General features: G+C 41.4%; 3 protein-coding genes across 4 annotated transcripts; all 3 read right to left on the bottom strand.

Annotated features, from left to right (window-relative positions):
* Positions 1-710: 710 nt before the first annotated feature.
* cishb (cytokine inducible SH2-containing protein b) lies at positions 711-4284 on the bottom strand. 2 transcript variants are annotated; one of them, XM_086199603.1, is made up of 3 exons: positions 4253-4284; positions 3241-3391; positions 711-2828 (listed from the first exon to the last, which is right to left on the bottom strand). In XM_086199603.1, the coding sequence occupies exons 2-3, from the start codon at positions 3377-3379 to the stop codon at positions 2317-2319; spliced, it is 651 nt and encodes a 216-aa protein (XP_086055729.1). In that variant the 5' UTR covers positions 3380-3391; positions 4253-4284; the 3' UTR covers positions 711-2316. The 2 variants fall into 2 exon arrangements, with proteins under 2 accessions (XP_086055729.1, XP_086055728.1); XM_086199602.1 differs by lacking the exon at positions 4253-4284 and adding an exon at positions 3924-4246 and having other exon boundaries at positions 3241-3703.
* Positions 4285-7580: 3296 nt separating this feature from the next.
* Positions 7581-14800, bottom strand: twf2b (twinfilin actin-binding protein 2b). Its single transcript, XM_086200525.1, has 11 exons — positions 14765-14800; positions 13594-13741; positions 13333-13511; positions 11067-11162; positions 10884-10988; positions 10785-10799; positions 10655-10696; positions 10446-10571; positions 10149-10299; positions 9390-9511; positions 7581-7748 (listed from the first exon to the last, which is right to left on the bottom strand). Exons 1-11 carry the CDS (start codon positions 14798-14800, stop codon positions 7581-7583), a joined length of 1188 nt encoding a protein of 395 aa, XP_086056651.1.
* A 796-nt stretch (positions 14801-15596) lies between these two features.
* LOC147268215 (WD repeat-containing protein 82-like) lies at positions 15597-19102 on the bottom strand. The gene is made up of 9 exons (XM_086200804.1): positions 18627-19102; positions 18411-18511; positions 18240-18306; positions 17739-17838; positions 17359-17475; positions 17100-17255; positions 16498-16567; positions 16270-16412; positions 15597-16184 (listed from the first exon to the last, which is right to left on the bottom strand). Exons 1-9 carry the CDS (start codon positions 18785-18787, stop codon positions 16152-16154), a joined length of 948 nt encoding a protein of 315 aa, XP_086056930.1. The 5' UTR covers positions 18788-19102; the 3' UTR covers positions 15597-16151.
* Positions 19103-19130: the final 28 nt, after the last annotated feature.

The raw sequence follows: 19130 nt of genomic DNA, 5'->3' as shown, positions 1-19130 counted from the left end.
AAATAGTACTCATAATTCTACTTAGGTAAAAGTGAAAACATCAGATATGGAGTTCACTCAGGTAAAAAGAGCAAAAGTACACCTTCCTCATGATTTGTGTGCATTTGAATGCTGGTGAGCTTTATATTAAAGAGCCACTGACAACTAAAAGTCATGTTAAAGTGGTGCGTGCTCCAGCTGTGCTGCTCTTATTCATGTATTCTGGAAGTTGTTAGGCTTCGAATTTGGAAATGACTTCTTTTCTTTACCACTTTATTTCTGTTCTTTCCTACACTCGATGAGTTTCAAGCATTCACAATAGCAGGACCCTGCAATTGGGTCCATTCAATGCAATTAAGCCATGATTCATTTTATAATTGACATCTGTCACTTTCCTACTGCAGTTCAATTCCTATTGAATTTTAAGCTATACTTTAGACTTACTTTAGGACATATTTGCATTTCCCTCCAAGGATCAATTGATAGTACTTGCTGCAGAAAATTATAATTTTTATGATCGATAGAAACTATCTTGAAATTAACATTATTCTTCACTTTTCTATGACCTTGTAATTTTTTTTTTATCTTGTCTCTGAAATGTCTATGAAAAAATTAGAGATGCAGGTCCTCTAAAACTTTTGATCACCATATAAGTTAATAAAACTGATAAATTATCCACATTGTTGCTTCATATATTTTTTGAACAAAGTATTTATTGGAATTCTTACGCATTTACACATATATTTTGATTTACATTGGCTTTTTCTTTGTTACCATACCATAATCAAAGTTATTCAAGAAATGAATAAATTCAACAACCAAACCCATAACAACTCAGGATCACTGGACTCTTTCTGATATTCCTCTGCACAAATCAAAAAATACCCTTGGACAGTTCTTCTAAGACAGCACAGTTTGACAGTTTTTCACGTTGGCAGATTTAAGTATTTGCTTGTGGGAGCCCATCTTGCTCTTACAATGTCCACCCTAAGATGAAGTTGTCCTCACTCTCTTCTGCCACTGAGGGGGAAGTGGTTTTAGCCACAAGAGAGTTCTCATCTTCCTAGCTTTTAATAATAGGACATGTAATAGACACAGCTTCCTTTTTTCCCATCTTCCCTTAGGGAGTGCTCCTATAATATCAAATTGTGGGGTCAGAGGTAAATCAATGTTCAATATCGAGAATAATTCTTACCAAATCCCCACCCAATATTTTTTCGACTTTGGGCAGTCCCAAAATGTGTGTGTATGGTCTCCTATCAGGTGCCAATCCCCCCCAGCACAAATGTGTTTTACTGCCATCAAATTTGGAAGTTGAGGGGGGGGGTCCTAAAATATCTCACTTTTAAGTTCCAGTTGAATTCTTTCCACATTGGGCTGGCTTCTGGTTATTTTATGCCCCTCCTCACACACATATCCCCAACATTCATTTCTAACTCCCCTTTCCCTTTTATATCAATGACACCTGCAGACTGAAACATTTGTAAATTCATGAAACAACCTTAGTACCCGTATTTTCTTTTATAGTATTTACATAAAAAAAAGTCTTCTGTATGTGTGGATTGTTTTTTTAAGTAAACCCCATTCTTTGTGTGACATCGAGTCATGCTGCTTCATATTTTATGTGTATAGCATCCTGATGCTTGTACAGGTTGAGTCAGAGAGAGCCAGACAGTGATGGACCATCTCAGTCGGTGCAGCGGTGTAATAATAACTGGATCTCTTATACTAATCTTGATAAGAGGCTTTCTCATCACTGCTCAGTTCTACCTCTTGGAGACCAGCGCAGCCATCTTTTAAATTTTTTTTTTAACAAATATGTTACTTTCAGCTGTGCTAGTGAGGGATTCAACAATGGAAAAGGATTTTGTAAAATCAGGAATACTTTATCCGTAATTTCACTGCAGTATAATTTTATTCTTACCTATAAATATGTATCACAAATGACTAAAAATACATTTCAAACTCAGGCATTTTGTACAGTGCTTCAGGATACATTTGTGCTCTTCCCAATTTTTTCCCCCAAAAGCAACCCTGGAGGAACATCCTGTAGGCAGTACAAGCTCATGTGTGTATCCATATCAAAAATCTGTTCCCTGGGTCTTCTTGTGTAGGTGTGATGGAGGATCACACACAGACACACCAGCAGAAGCCTCCTGTGCTACATGAGCATGATTCTGGAGGCCAGCAGAGTCACTGTGGTGAAACTGAGGTCTCTCCTGGGCAGTGGGGTCCCTACCACTGGGGTCTCAGACTCACAGTGTGTGGTGTGGTGATTCAGTGTGACTCTGATCCGTGTTCCTGATTCTGTGTCCTGCACCACAGAGGCAGAGACCCTCATATGTGGAAAGGGTAGTCCTGCAGGTACTGCAGCAGGGGCTTTGGGAGCGGTAGCTGGTCAGGGCGGTTTGTGTTTCTGTTGATGGTGAGGCGTGTCAGGTGCTGCAAAGAAGGGAAGGCTTCTGGTCTGTGTAGAGGGCGTCTCAGCGTCAGAGGCACGCCGCCATCCTTAACGGTGCCCTGGACGGGGTTCAGCTGTGTTTTGGCCTGAGGATTGTCTTCATTAGGTGTCTGGCCAGGTGGTGAGTGTCCTGAGTTGATATAGTGCTGTATTAGATGGAGAACATCAGGGAAGGACTGCAGGCGAGGGAGGTCAGGGGTGAGGGAGTCCAGCCAAAAAGAGCCTTTATTGTACTGTATTCGGACACTAGTGGGGCCACAGCAGGTCTTCGCTGACAGGGCCAGAATGTACTGAGGGTGACTGCTGTCCCGCACCAGGAAAGTACCCTCAGATGCAGTCAGGAGAGCGTCCCGAGCCTCACTGGCTGAGATAGAACCCCAGTACCAGCCTGCAATAAGACATTTGCTTTGCATTTATTCCCTACATTCATTTACATTTGCAGAATGTAACCACATTACTGATGTTACAGCTCCTCCAGTGTCACCCAAAGTCAGACTCAGCTTCCCATGACATTTTTGTGTACGTACAAAAGGTATCTGACTCAGATTTTTCTCAAAGTATTCAGCAGAACAGGCAGGACAAAGGAAAACATTATAATAAAGTAATCTTTAAAAAAAATATATTTAGAGCTACATAGTTATACATAGTCTATGCTTGTAAAAAAAAAAAAAGTATGACAAAGGCAATTGTGCAAAAATGTTTCATATGCGCAATATTATGTCCCCGCATGTGTAGAAGGTGCTGATTACAGTAAATACCTATGAAATGAAATGATGCTAACATGTAAAATGCCACATTACCTGAGATCTGAAGGTGCTGGAAGGTGGAGGTGATGCAGCACAGGTCATCTGGGAGGTCCCAGGGTGGAGGTGGAGGATGTGGGCAGCATGGACCTCCTCGCTCCTCGTGATGAACAGGAGTCACTGCTGGGGCCACCATTTCTGACCAGATCTGACAGGACAGGACACGTTCATGTTGGGCCAACGCCTTCCTAGACAGCACCCCTGCTCCTATCTCTGTCTCCTCCTCTGTGACAGTTTTGGCCTCAGTAGATAAGCCAGCTTGGGGCCATCAACATGTGGCTCAAATATTTGCCCGATAAATGTTGCAACCTGAGATTAGCAACATGAAAAGTATCAAACCAGATTTTTGTTCTCTTTATTCTGCCATCCCAAAATGGTCTGAGGTTCAGTAGAACAAGTTCTCTACGAAGCAATCAAAGACTCTAGGAGAGGAAGCGTCAAGACCGAGGCTCAGGAGGCTCTGAGTGAGCAAGTAAAGAAGGAAAAAAAGCAAATAAAACCGTTAATCATAACAAGGAAAACTATGCTGAGCAAAAAAAAAAAAGAAAAAGAAAAAAAAGAACACATCGATGTATAACTACCATTATGCTATTGAACTAACATCTCTCTCACAGTAATTCAAAAAAATTATCATCATCAATCATTCTCTGTACCTTTAACATGAATAAGAAATATCTCACCTTGGAGCAAGAAAACTCATAAAGATTGAGACCGGTTGAAAAACAGTCAGACGAAAATTCCTGCAAGTTCTTAAATTATAGGTGTCTAACGACGATGAAGGTATAAATTATTATTTATAGACGCTAAAATTTAAATTTTTTTTTTTAAAAGAAAATCACCAGCGTGTCTGAGGAAGCGCGTGCTCTCTGCTTAATAAGACGCAACAGAGCACATCTCAGCTGGAATAAGACGCACGGAGCTTCCAGGAATCCGCGTCCAGGAAAGACTTCCAGTTCCAGTCTAACTGCTGATCATGTTAAGCGAGGATATTTTGTGTAAATGTGCTTACATTTGGTCCGTCGGAGATTCAAGCTGCTGTCGTTGGGCTTTTTCAACACACGCTACTTCCGGGAGAGATTTCAAAGATGAAACGCTCTAATGGCGCTTTGGTGGAGAACATTTTTAATCTTCAAAAGCAAAATTTTCATGTCTTAAAAAAAAAGCAACTGTGAATAAAAATCGTGTTGTTTATGTAACAAAAAAGGATTATTAAGAAACTAAAAGTTTCTGCTGAGAGATCATTGAAAATGTATCCAAGACAAAACTGTGAATGCAATGTTTTTATTGATGTAGCCTAATTATTTATGTATTTATCATTTATAACACTTTTCTTCACAAATCTTAGCTGATGGACGATTGTGAAGTGAATTCATCATCGTGAAATAAAAACAGACTGATGGGGGATAAGGAATTGATATCATAAGCCCGATTGTTAATAAAAATATACATTGATTAGAATGTATGCAATAGGGGTGCATAGAAATGGCATTAACTCAAACGTTTTTAAGCAGAGGAACAATACTTTGAAAATGTATTTCTCGATCATGTATTTTCGGGGAAATATTTTTTTATGATTTCAAAATTGGAAAAAAAACTGTCATGTTATTTAATAGTGATTGAATGACTCCATTTAGAGCCGAGCTTTGATTCAAATAGAAAAGAAGGACTGAACTATGAGAAATGCCAGTGTTTAAACGTAATGGTGTCTTATTTCATTGAGCGCTCGAGAATTTACAAACTCTTATTTCGAAAGCACACCACATTACTTCCGGTAATGTTTGGGTTACTTGGGTCCACCTTGATGCAATTACGCTAGCGTGTGTAACGCTGTATTGACCATATATCTACCGTTTTAACCGTAACCCCTCGTAAACTATGGTAGGTATGCGTACGACTGTGCCAAGTTAGTTTGAATTTTTTTGTCGTTTCAATTTAATTTGTCAACGTGTACTTTTATCATCAACTTACTACTTTTTGTCTTTCACATCTCCAGCAACTTGTATCATTTTAACCCACAAAAAAAAAAAAATGGTGCGAATTTGTTCATCTGAAAACGCTGTAATCTCATGTCATAAGGAAAGGTTCATTCCAGTGTTGAGCGATGACGACACCCTGAGAACTGCGTTTCACTTCGGAGACTCGTTTCCGAGAAAAAAACAAAAAACAAAACCCTTCTTGAAGGCCTAATGAGCAGCTGAAGGTTTCTGAGTAGAGAGCTAATTCCTGGAAAACACACGACAAACTAACCTTTGGCCTACTGTGCTGATCCCTGCACACACACACACACACACACACACACACACACACACAATAGATAGAAAACAGAATAACAATAGATAATAAGCAAAACGTGCATCAAAAATAGAGGAAAAAAGTGGCAAAGAAATACTTTGTACGTATTTGCATTACAAAAATCAGTAGCCTGTCTACAGATGATATCAGTTTATAGTTAGTTGCAGTGAGCTCCCGTCCATTCAAACGTCTCCAGGTTTTGACCTTGCTGTTGAGTTGATCTGCAGCGTCTTCTTGGATTTATCGAACGTTTTGACCTCCCACAGTCTGTTCATCACCTTCAAGTTTACTGGTGTTCCTCTGCACCGGTGTTGTGACACTTAAATGCTTGAACCGCTCCAAAGCTCCAACGTGCTCACCTGAGATGTCTGTGACTCTGATCTTAAAGTTAATCAATGAGCCAAAACTCAGTTCTTCCACCAGTTAAGGACTCAGCTTTTGTTCCCAATTGCACATTTCAACTCCAAGTACCTGGAATTGATTTGAGTCACTCACACAGTCAGTCAACCAGGTGTGATACCAATGTGACACTAAACTAACTCATAGTCCAAGAATATGACTTATGCATTCACAAACACACACTTGCTGAGAAAATTTGACCCCCCCCCCCACACACACACACACACAGGAAAACAAAGAAAATGTTTTATTTTTGGACCATGTAAAACAACAACTGAATATAGTCAGACAGGTGACTAACAAAGACCAAGGCAACTGTGGAAGGGATGATGGGTTAATCATGGGCACAGCTTTGGCCTATTCCTATGCAATATAAATCCACCATAAAGCAGGAATTTTATTTTATGATATTTATGAACAGATTAATAAATATTTGTGAATAAGAAAGAGTGACATATCCATCCATCCATCCATTTTCTTTCACTTGTCCGGTAAAGGGTTGTGGGGGTGAGGGGAGGGGGGGGTAGCTGGAGCCTATCCCGGCAGCCTTCCGGTGAGAGGCGGGGTAGAGTGACAGATATATTTCCCAAATGTAGAGTGCAGGAGCAACAAAATAATCAAGAAAATAACAGCTATTTGTTATTAGAAGCACTTTTCAACCCCTTTAACAGCCAGATTTCACATCTCATTTACTTTTTAGTTTGTGGAAATGATACATTTCAGCCCAAGACTCATTATTTTATACGCAAAATTTCAATCAATATGATTTTTATGGAGGCGGCACGTGGTGCAGTGGTTCGCACTGTTGCCTCACAGCAAGAAGGTTCCGGATTTGAGTCCCAGCTCAGGCACGGGATCTTTCCGTGTGAGTCTGCATGTTCTCCCTGTTCCTGTGTGGGTTCTCTCTGGTACTCCAGCTTCCTCCACAGTCCAAAGACATCAAGAGAGGACGAGGCTGATTGATACTCTAAATTGACTGTAGGTGTGACTGTGAGTGTGAATGGTTGTCTGTCTCTATGTGTTGGCCCTGTGATGGACTGGTGACCTGTCCAGGGTGAACCCCCCCTCTCGCCCGAAGGCTGTTGGGGTAGGCTCCAGCCCCCCCGCCACCCTCAACAGGATAAGCATTAAGAAATGGATGGATGATTTAATGGATTTGGGGAAATGCTATCACCTGTGTATTTTTTTTTCTATTTTAGAATTATTTGCAAGATGGTGACCTGCCTTGAAGTATTTCTCATATCAGATCTTGATTTGCACTCAAATTTAATCTAAGATGATTTTTTTTAAAGCAAAAGATGCATTTACATCAGTCAGCCATTTCAGGGTCAAACCATCAGAAGTGTCAAAGCTTTCTTCAGTGTTGTCAGAGCAGCACCTGAAATATATTTTGAAGGGAAAATGGAAGTGTATTCTGCTTTACAGTGGATCTCTTTATTGTTTCCCTGTTTTCACTGTCAAATAAAAATGAAGAAGGAATGGCTAGAAGATAAACAGTCAAATAACAAGTCAATTCATAGATATCTCGTTGGTTTTCCTGTGTCGTATATATATATATATATATATATATATATATATATATATATATATATATATATATATATATATATATATATACACACACACACACACACACACACACACGTCTATATTTCTTCCCTGTTCTCGCCTGCCCCCTTGATGAGGCGTTTGTTTCCCCGCTTCCCTCCTGGTCCGCGGGGCTTGGAGAAAGCCTGCTTTAAGGTGTGCTCCATCGGGTGCACCTCCTCATACAGGAAGTCTTCTGTTAGGCCGTCGCCGCTGTCAATTTCCATCTACACACACATAACACACACACACACACACACATATGTATAAAAAACCTGAAATATACACAGATTCATTTACAGAGGTTCTCAGCTGAAGCACTGTAAATTATTGTCTGTTGACATTTGGCGAGAAAAAACAGCTAGCCCACTACCCCTCACTGTGCTAAGCTAACTAGCAGTCAGTCAGTCTCTGAGGGTCTCAGATCTCTAATGCACACACAGAGGAGAGACGGTCTCTGGTATCTTGTCTGGCTCTGGGTAGGATAGACAATGAGTGTATTCTGTCTCCTCTTGAACTTCTGTAGGGTCAAGAAAGCAAGTCTCAGCATGACGGATTAGGGTTAAACATTAAATTAAAAATAACAGTGATTATAAAAGAGTTGTGTCTGATTCAATAAAAGATATCATAAAAGCCTTCGATACTGACCATAAAAAAATGGGGGATCAGTATCAGTGGGTGTGCAAGTCTATTCACAAAATGATTTATCAGCCCCACAAAAAGGAAATCAGATCTTCTTCACTGCTCTCAAATGGTACCCTACACAGCCTCCACTGACAACTGTTATTTAGAGCAGCGAAGAAGAAGTGAGGGGTAACATTAATGTAACATTAGCTGCACAGAACAATGTTTCAACCATTTACATGGTTCAGTCCCTCCAATGACACACTGCCACGTCCAATATCAAAGTTATATTGGTTTGGTGAGCTACTGACAAAGTAGATGCTAAAACAAAATCACATGTATCAATACAACCATGATGACATCATATCCTTTGAGTGTTAGCAGAATATACAGAGTTAAACAAACAATGTAAATGATACATTGGATCCATTCTCCCTATCAGCTGATGAGCAAGTTCAAGTATCAGAATCAGTATCAGGATATGAGCAGAAATATGTGTTAGTGTTTCTCAACTTTTAGTAGCTTGTGAGTTTGGGTGCAGAGGGAAAGCGAGGGCTGAGAAATTATCGTTATAAAGAGTATTGACTCATCCTATATTTTGTGAGATATATTTCTGTATCACCTTTCCAGGGTGAACCCCGCCTCTCGCCCGTTGACGCTGGGATAGGCTCCAGCCCCCCCGCGACCCTTAATGTGTAGGAATAAGCGGAAGATGACGATGGATGGATGACGATATTTCTGTATCTTAAAAAGTTAATATATCATTGACAGAAGACAGTGACTAAATGTCTGACTGCCGGAGGAGAAAAAGAAAGGAAAAATTCCAGCAGTTCCAAGAAACATTTTGGGCCTATAAACTATTTTTTGCCTAAATTTATGTAATAATTTTATAATTTTGTCAGTAGTAAACCGATATCGACTTGCGGGGGCAGCATGGCTCGGAGGTAGAGAGGCCGTCAAGCAACCGAAGGGTCGCTGGTTCGATCCTCACTTCCTCAAGTGACCATGTCAAAGTGTCCTTGAGCAAGAAACTGAACCCTTAATTGCTCCTGATGGCCCTGCGATTGGATGGATGGATATCACATTGTGACATTAAAGTTTAAGAGATAGAGACTGTATGTGTGACGGCACCCTATTAAGAGGTGTGTGTGTGTGTGTGTGTGTGGGGGGGGGGGGTCATCAAGACATTCAGATAAACTGAAGTGATCTCAATAAAACAAATACTATGCTATGAGTGACCGTACCTTTTTGGAGACTTCCAGTTGGTAATCTCTCTCCACCTCCTCCAGTAGCCGGTTCTTACAGCTGGAATACAACATCCGCTCCTTGATGCTGCAGGTGTATCCAGGCATCGAGTAAATGAACACTGGAGGACACATGACATCATCGGTGGGTTTATTGTTTTTGGTAGAAGCATAAATAATATTAATAATAATATCTGTTCAACACAGAAATACATCACGATATCTGCTTCAGTACGGAAATTCACACGTCAGATAATGCAGGTGATGTTCAACATACTGGTCCTGCATTGTAATGGGAACTGTGATACAATCAACTGAAACTATTGCTTTCAAACAGCATTTCTAACAGAAATCATTTCCTTTTCCTTTCAGGTCTTAGACCGCTGAATCATGCATCCCCAACACTATTTAGTAAAAAAAACATGGTACAACATGACAGATCATATTTGATAGATATTGATGATATATTGATCAGCCTCAAGTTGCGTCAGTCATCACTCGGTCAAGAAGCAAGGCATTGCTAAAAGCTCGACATTGTTGTTTACTTAGAAGATGCTGAAATTTTTAATAAAAAAATAAACATTTAATTCAATTCCAGTCGCAGAAGAACTACAGTGAACGCCAGTAGTAGATATTGTGATGTTGCACGCATGTATCTCTGCTTTAACACACACACACACACACACACACACACACACACACACACACACACACACACACACACACACACACACACAGCTACAGAGAGTGTGTACTGACCCAGCGCCTCCTGCAGCTGGCCCTGGTGGGAGTGTTTGAAGATGAAGAAGTGGTATCTGGGTGAATCCGTGGGAATCCTATAAGGAAGTTCATGGATTTCTGTGGGTTTGGTGTGAACCAGCTCAATGGTTTCTTTCTCCACATCCAGCCGCTGCAACACAAAACCTGTCTTTGTTCAGGGGTCAAGTCACGCACGGCCAAATTTACTGACGGACACTGAAGCGTGGTGTGTTGTTAAAGTGGAAGTTTACAGCTGTCAGTCTGTACAGGCGGTGTGTTACGGAGGTTGTTCTGTACCAGCTGTATGTAGTTGATGCGCTTCTGCCTCAGCTGCTGCAGGGCTCGTTTGGCTTCTTCTTGTAAAGGGAACGCGAGACCCTGAAGAGTCTGAGCCCTTTTGTCTAAGCCAAATTCCATTGTGACCTGCAGAGATGAGACATCAGCGATACTACTACGTCCCAACAGAAGTAATAACATGACGGTGATGGTGAATGAGACTGACTGACCCTCGCTCGTGCCGTTGGAGTCCCAATTCGTCTCCGTTCATCCTGTGGAGACACACAGAAGTCACACAGGAGTCAATCCGGCTCATTGTCATTCACACACTCAAGAATCTTATCAAGAAAATCAACTTACCCAAACAACTTTATCCTGCAGAAACAAAGTGCATAGTGTTTTATATATAATAAGTTTGGTATTCATTTCAAATCAAATTCTGACAACCTTCTTCTTCACCTCTGTCACTTTGATTCTTTGTAATTCTTGTTCTGCTGCGGTGAGCGGAGCCGGGGAGGAGCAGGACGACCGGTGTCGTAGATACCCCTGGAAGCACACGTCATCCTGCACACAGGGGATGTTCCTCATCAGAGCAGGTGAAGATGGTTTGATCAGACATCACTCTGGTGGGCCTTGACTCACCTCAACTGTGCCAAACAGTTCGTCTTTGATGTGACCTCCTCCAAACTCTTTTTTCAGTGTGGAACGAGTCGCTGCGTACACCATCTTCTGTCTCACCTGCAGGAAGCCAAGACAGAAGATGGGAGGATAAATGAGATGCAATTTTCTGTTTTACACATGATATAATTATAGGCTTTGCCATTGAATTCAATTTGATACAAATACTTATCAATCAAATCCAAACAATTTTAACAAAACTCGGCATGTGTTCTGATGTTAAGTGTGAGCTCATTCACTAAATCTTGAAGTGTTGCACCACTAGTGGGGACTGAAAAAATGAAATAAAAATACACATTTGATAAAGCGCTACAGGGATTTGAGCCAAATTTGATTTGCACGATCCAGAGTGATGACTCATTTGTCAGCGGAATGGTGGTGACGATTGATTAAAGTAGGCGTGACCTATTACACAAAGTCTACATATGCAGATACTTTGCTTCCCACACATCCAAAAGTCGGGAAGGATCTCCCATGTGCTCTGAAGAGCTGAGATTTTTCTGCAGCACATCCACTGAAACGGGACTGCCGCAACTTATGTTCAACTTATGTTCAACTTATGTGAATGCTTTTGAAACGACACATAATCAGTCAACATCTATCTCTTCATTGTGCAGGTGAAACCAAAACAGACACAGAGATTGTTTGGATTCCACCAGTGAGGTCCTTCAGACGGTGTTCAGATCAGTTGAACGATGAGCTTGCAGTATCATTAATTCGCTTGCGTTAATTTGTACTCTGTACACGACAGTTACTGTTTAACTCACCGTACACTGTCATTTGTGAGTTTTCAGGTTTTATTTTTTTTTGAGTGATTTGTCAAGGAACTCCTTCTCTCTGAAATATTGCACAAGCCTTCTCAAATACTAAACTGTGGAGTGAGACATCATTTAGTTGATGGTTTTCCTTTGATACCATGAAAGTATAATATCCTTTTGATAAGATTCTTTTCCCTGATTTAATTGTTTGTGCAGCAGGTGTCTGACTTGCCAAGATATTCTTGGGAACTCTCACAATCGTCTTCACTGTAACTACATTTCTATGGTTTGGCCAACTAAATGTGACGGTCGAGCGCCCTCTGTTGGTGTCTTTGTGGAATCTCATTTCAATCAACAGAGTTCTCATGTAAATCAATACACGTTCAACTACTTAATGTTTTTCATAGGAGATGTTCTGCACTTCTCAAGGAGCTATATGAGTTTGTTGATGCTTAGTAGAAGGTTGAAGGTAAAATGCTGCTCGTAGCTTTAAATAATATGAGAATTTGCTACATTCATTTATAGTTCTATTTACTACACTGGTGTGATTTTTATGCGGTTTTTTTTTTATTTTACGTGACAGATGTTAAATGTATATTCTCCCTCCAATTGTATTGTTTAAACGAGCATCTGCTGGCCTAAAGAAAATCAAATTAAATTGCTCACACACGTCACGGGGCTCCAGTTTTTGCTGAACCACGCGAACGCATTCAGCCGCTGTTGTTATTCTTAAAGTTATACAGGTACGTGTGCTTTTACCTCCACCAGGGAGGTTGTTTTTTTCGGTGCTGGTTGTACTCTGTGGATGGATGGATGACACAAAAACTACCAGGTTGAATGTTACAAAACTTGGTGTAGAGTTGGAACACAGTCAGAGGAAAGACCCGTGAGACTTTAGATCAGATGTGAACCACAGGGCCAATACACAAGTATTTTTTTTTTCAGTCTTTAACATCCCAGCAAGGACATTTAATAATGGAGTGTTGAGAAAGTGGGTACCATCAAACCAAGTAGGAGATGTACCAGAACAAACGCACGTTCGTCTTCTTACACTGAATGTCACTTTCAAAGCAGAAATAGATTTTGCTCCGTCCAAGTGTCTCATCAAAAACAATCCATACCGCTGCATTCAGAAGCAATTCGTTTGTTAATTTGTTGATTTGTTTGCTTGTTACGGTATAAAAAAGGAGGTGATGGTAGTTACGACCTTTGAGTTCAAGACGTGTCTTTACCCGGAACCCTCGTCTCCCCAGTTGTCATGGCGACCAGTCAGCAGAATCAGAGCAGCTGATTGACTGCTATTCTGATGTCTGACAACTGCTTATTGCACACTCAACTGAAATTTAATTCAATCTGACTTCTATTGGAACTCATGGTATTATTGTATCGCACTGCTATTACTTTGAGTAATGAGTTGGATTTTGTGTTAAAAATAAAACAGAAACGTGAGGATTAGCGATCTCTGGACATACTGGTGATTGGTCAGGTGACCAGGCGATGAAGATCCATTCATGTCCCTGCGCATTCTGGGAGTCTAGGCGGTAGAGGATGTAGCACGGCTGCTGTGGCATTAGCAGAGGTAGCAGGAAGTGATCGTAGTCCTTGTCCCAGCTCTGCGCTGGCTGTCTGTTTGAATCTAGCACCAACTCCTCTGCAGACAAAAAAAAAAAACTTGAATTAACACCTCATTATATTGAACCAGTCATCGATACTGATGAAAAAAACACCTTTACCGTCTCTGATGACAATCTTCATTATTCTGATGGCACCTCCCCTTGCTTGGGCCAGGAACTCTTTGAGCTCAGATGTTGCTAAAATGAGCAGATACAAGGCAGATGAGTCCTGAGATGGAGGTGGGCAAGAGACAACTCCATCTACCGCCTGAGGGTCACGCCATCAGTGACTCAGAGATCACACGTGCCAAATAATGCCGGACTGATCAACCTCCTCAATACCCTCCTTCAACATGAGATTAGTATTGAAAACTACGTTTATTAGACATTTGCTATTTTCCCTCCTTCTTCTCTCTTTCTCACCATGGTGACCAAATGCAGTGGTCTCATAAATGATGTAAGATCAGGTGAGACAGGTGAGAAAGGTATGCCAACCCATCCCCCTATGCTCCAGTTACCAAATGCCATAATACAGCACCTGCATGGAAGGAACTCTGAAACTATCTTTAATCATCTGTGGGTGCCAAATGTCATGAAAACAGCCTCGTGAAGAATGAGTCAGTGAAAACAGCATACAATTCCAAAAATGTGTAGACCGTCTAGTTAAGAACATCCACAGGAGGAAGCTGGCCAGTGAAGTGAAGCACTTCAAAATGAGCTTATGATTAAAATGCTTAGCATAAGTGAGGATGTAGTCATGACAGCTGTACAGAAATAAATTTAGAGGAAATCTTGGGAGAAATACAAATTCAGGAGAAAATTTGCAGCTTCAAGGCAAAACGTACCGTTAATTCCAGTTTGGTGTGACATCTTTTGGCAGTCAAATTTCAAGGCTTCACTCTCCTCTCATGGAAGAAGGTCCAGATCTGTGTGTCCTCGTTCTTATTGCTCAGCAGGAAGGTTGTCTTCTCTCTCTCTCTCTCTCTCTGCTGATGGCAGACAGATGGACCCACACCTCAAGGGACACTCAGGAGATTCCTAACACTTGAAATACAATCCAGCCAACTGTAGGCTAATGAGTAATAACGTGCCTGTCAGTGGATATGCCACCTAACCACTGATCTAAAACTCCTCACGAATCGATGACCAGATCTTTAAAAGTCTGTTGGGGTCTCCTGAAGTCATTTACTGTCCTCTGCTATATGGGTGAGGGGCTGAAGTCCAGCCCTCATGACATCATTGGTTTCAGATGCTGTCAACACACCACATGTAATGACATATTATCACTCACACAGGTAAAGCGTCCCATCAGCTCAGGCGGACACATGATCTCAAACTCCAGCCACCTGGTCACAGAAATGTGACACCCGGCAAGAATCTGACCGCTACATATCAACACTTCTTCCCGGACCAGGACCAGGGGGCAGGTACATGCAGGCAGAGCAGTTTGTGTATTGTGATTGGTTACATTTAGACTCAAATGCAGGACAGTAGAATGTCCTAATGTGAGGTCTCTTGCAGCAAGACAGGAACTGGTTTTATTCATCTGTGTGGAAGGAGAAAAACTAAAAAATGTTCACACTCAGAGTGTCACTACAATAGATCCATGGCTGATCGATGACAAGCGAAATCATGAATGAAGACACCCCCCCCCCACACACACACACACACAGCCTAACTGAAACCATAACCTTACGAAAGAATTTAGAAATTATATTTTACCACATTAAGAATGCACTTTGGTCCCCAAGAAGACCAGAGGTCCTGATAAGGTTAGCATTTATACCAGAAAAGGTCCTCAATACGTAGCAATAACCATCCCACACAAAGACGCACAGAGGTGCTTGAGCTTGAGGTAAGCGTGTACCTGTGAGGTTAGCTGTGAGGGGATCGTGCATTATTCACTCTGTGGTGAGTACATAAGCCAAGCACCCATTCATAATTCAACGGAGCACCCCCCCAGCCCTCAAGCGCGCGCGCACACACACACACACACACACACACACTTCTATAGACAAACTATGTGTACAATAAACTTCCCACAAACTGATTAAAGCAGACTTTGTTCTCACTGTTGTACGTGTGCTCAAGGATTAATTCACAGATTCAGTCGAAACCTCTGTTTACCGTATATTTATTTTCATACAACTTTATTGTTATAAGAAATGTTATCTGAAAAAAATACCAATTTATTTAAAAAGCAGCAGTGTTCTTTATTTCAATGTTTTGTTATTATCCATAAACAAAAGCAACTTTTTGCCATTGTGGAATATTTGAGTTTACCCAAGTAGATATGGTACATTTCTCAGAGCTTTATTGAGACTTAATGATAATATTTTAGTAGCATTACCACCACGCTAGTTTGGTGGTATTTTATAAAAGGGGGAGAAAGAGTAGCTTGTAGTCTTAATCAACAAAAGTTAAAATATTAGAACAATAAAGACACTGATAATCAGTGATACTTTCAAGATGTAGTGGAACACTATTGCCTGAACACAAATGTACACGAAACCACCCTTAAAATGAGATATGTGGTATCAAACATTAAGAGTTTAAAAATACTTCTGGTAAAAAAAAAAGTTCAACATAAAAATACAGGATTCCTCCTTTTTGTGAGAACAGAGGAAGAAATCTGATGTCCCTGCATAGCGTTTTTTTGTAAAACCTCAGTTACGTCTCTATAAGTCGTCCAGGCACGGGAGCCAGAATTGCTGTAGAGGGGGCGAGAACGAAGGGAGGAGTAAGAAAGTTGTTTTTCTCCAGCTGTTTGAATTGATGAGCAATGTTTCATCTCACCATGTTGGTGCAGGCGCTGGCGAATGTCATGTATCTAGGGTTGAACTGCAGGGTGTTGATGGGTCCGGGATGCTTGCCGTCCAGCACGGCGACTTTCATCCCGCTTTCAGTGCTCCAAACATGGACTCTCCCATCCTCTGAGCCTGCACAGTCACACATAGTTCTTACCATTCAAAGGAGAAACCTTTTCAGAAGAGGCGGTTATAATGCTGAGGTTTATGGGCTCACCGATCATGACAAACTGTGAGTCGGGAGTGAAACAGGCCTCCAGGGACAGGCTTCGACTGTTGTTGTAGCCCTTAAATTAAGCAAAGGTGGAGAACTTAAAGGAACATGCCAACTTTTTGTAAAACATGCTTATTTGCCATCCTGCAGAGAGCCAGACAAGCAGATAGATACCTTTCTCTCCTCTTTGGGTGCAGGAGAGAGCTGAGACCTACAGACATCAGCTGACTGCTAGTTAGCTTAGCACAATAAATGGCAGTGGATGGGAAGTGTAGCATAGCTCCATACTTACGCTCTTCTCCTTCAGGAGTTTTTGCCTGCAATAATGTAACTAAGGTTGTATTGAACATTTACTATCAAAGGACAATTGTAGATTAAAAGAAATTGTAAATCTAGAATCAGATGTAGAATACACAGAGGGGGACCCTTGGGTCTGAGAGGCTGAGTGGGCAAGATGGAGCAACGCGACACTTCCCATCCACAACCATTCGTCGTGCTAAGCTAACTAGTGTTGAGCTGGTCTCTGTGGGTGTTTTCAATGAACACACAGAGGAGAGAGGGGGATCTACTGTCCAGATTGTAACTGTGTGGGTTTGTCGACCTACAGAAAAGGTGTGCAGCATGGATGCGTTGAAAGCGTTGATGATGTGGATCATCCCTCCATTGGTCGAGATGAGAATCTGTTTCCCATCGTTACTGAATTTGAGTCCAGTCCATTCACAGACACGATTAAACCTCATTTCGAAAGAAGCAAATGGCCCCTGTTCACAAACACACAGCATAAGTAACAGTAATTACACCTTAATGAAGGCCACCTACCACATTCAAGCATGTGAGCTAACAGCTAACGCACTGAATTTCTACCTTGTCAAAAGCACGAAGATCATACAGTTTAATGGCCTGTGAATCCACCCCGGCAGCAAAAATCAGCCCGTCTGGGTCGAAGGAACAAACAGGTTTCCCCAGTGGATTCGTTACGCCCTGCAACACAAGCACACAACTCAACAATAGCAACGTAAAACAGAGGGATGCTGACACAGACTGTTTGGATTCTTATGCAATTAACATTACATGTAATTTGCCATCATTATTGACTGTCAAACTTCGTATTAATTTCCCCCCTGTAAGTCAAATGTACATGAAAGAGGGATGTGCTTCAGTGTGCAGTCTTTTGGGAGGTTCTGATTCCGAGCAGCAGTTGTAAATATACACCTGAGCAACTAACAGCTTGTTGCCAGACTCACTTGACAGTTTGCTAAGCGCAGATCCCAGATCCGTATTGTCTTATCCATCGAGCCTGAGATGAATGTATCATCCACGGATGACATGGAGAGAGCAGTAACTCTGGAAAATAAAGTCAAGGAAAGAAAATACTTACTTTTTTTAATAAACTGGCAATTAAGATGAAGTGTGAAGTTTAGATGTAGTAAGTAAGACAAGAGCATGAATCTTTATTGATGCCTGAAGCTATAATAGTTCTACACATTTCAAGAACTGGAGGGCTCACTGACCACATTCCCACACTCACACCTGCAAGCTTCTCAGTATATCCACAGGCTGATGTGTTCTCAAGGGCCCCTTAGTGTGGCAGTTATGGGGCCGAGAGAGTGAAGGTCCTACTTCCTCGCTGTCCTCAGAAAGATTTACCCTGCTGGTGTGGTGGTTGAACCAGTGACCCTTTCTATCACAAGCTTGGTTCTCTAACCCTTGGACTACCACTACCATGCTTGGCTACCTTTACTCACCTGGCAGTGTGACCTGGGAAATATCGGATGTACTTGTTGTCAGTCAAGGACAGATATCGTATGGTATCTTTAAGACACAGATCAACATCTTAGTTAAATTGCATCCCACTCTTGTTTGAATTATAACAAATTATAGTATTAGTTTGACACTTGTCATTTCTGGTTTATTACCATCCAGTTTGTTGGAGCTGTACACCACCGTCTGAGCATCACTATGCGTGTAGCGGATCAGGTCTGCTCCGTACTTCTTACTGAATAGAGTCCGTTTGGGCCTGAGAAGTACAGAGCATGTAAACCTGTCTGTCAGTGGGTCACCTGGAGTACAGGTGAAAGAAACGCCTTCTAGTTTGAATTTAGATAAGAGACATTAAGCTATTTAAAACTTACTTTCCCTCCGTGATATCGTACAACACGATACAGTCATCGTCGCTGCTCGATATCGCATTTTCACCGTTCGGGCTGTAGTCCATACAGTTGACTTTGAGTACATTTTCTTGATAGGTTCTGGCAACCCTGAAACTCCGTAACAGGCTGTCTGTGATTTTCATCTTTGCTAAGTAAATTTTACGTCACCCTTATACGTAACGAAAGCAAAAACTAGCCTTGTCCATAATCTAACTTTCATTGAATTGAACCCAGGGATTATTTTCTCTCCTTTTAATCGTCAAGAATGCGCCACATTTGTCATTTTTAATGCTCGGACCAAACTGTGCCACTCATCTTTTGAAGAAGCTAAGTAAAATCAAGCGTAGCTGCTAATTCATGCTAAGCGAAGCCATACATTTAATCCCCGTTAAACGGTGTTTATCAGTCATGACAGGCTTTCGGCAAGCGAAACAAACGCGCGCAGCCCAGGAACAGGAAACGGGAGCTGCAGAGCGTAAACAGGAT

This window comes from Aulostomus chinensis, chromosome 3, assembly GCF_037954235.1.
Source record: "Aulostomus chinensis isolate RoL2024-O1b breed Wild chromosome 3, RoL_Achi_v1.0, whole genome shotgun sequence".
NCBI classification, from domain to species: domain Eukaryota; kingdom Metazoa; phylum Chordata; class Actinopteri; order Syngnathiformes; family Aulostomidae; genus Aulostomus; species Aulostomus chinensis.
The sequence above is the reverse complement of the archived record's forward strand: the minus strand, read 5'-3'. Positions and strand labels throughout refer to the sequence as shown.

Excerpts from the sequence above, each read along its gene's own strand:
- cishb (XM_086199603.1), bottom strand. The coding sequence starts at position 3,379 with ATGGTGGCCCCAGCAGTGACTCCTGTTCATCACGAGGAGCGAGGAGGT. Across the intron at positions 2,829-3,240 it reads CCAGCACCTTCAGATCTCAG|GCTGGTACTGGGGTTCTATC; the intron begins GTAATGTGGCAT and ends GTCTTATTGCAG.
- twf2b (XM_086200525.1), bottom strand. The coding sequence starts at position 14,800 with ATGTGTCCGCCTGAGCTGATGGGACGCTTTACCTGT. Across the intron at positions 13,512-13,593 it reads GAAGATTGTCATCAGAGACG|AGGAGTTGGTGCTAGATTCA; the intron begins GTAAAGGTGTTT and ends TTTTGTCTGCAG. Across the intron at positions 7,749-9,389 it reads AACTGGAAGTCTCCAAAAAG|ATGGAAATTGACAGCGGCGA; the intron begins GTACGGTCACTC and ends ATGTGTGTGTAG.
- LOC147268215 (XM_086200804.1), bottom strand. The coding sequence starts at position 18,787 with ATGAAAATCACAGACAGCCTGTTACGGAGTTTCAGGGTTGCCAGAACC. Across the intron at positions 17,839-18,239 it reads TTCCCAGGTCACACTGCCAG|AGTTACTGCTCTCTCCATGT; the intron begins GTGAGTAAAGGT and ends TTTATTTTCCAG. Across the intron at positions 16,568-17,099 it reads CCATGCTGCACACCTTTTCT|GGCTACAACAACAGTCGAAG; the intron begins GTAGGTCGACAA and ends GCTTAATTTAAG.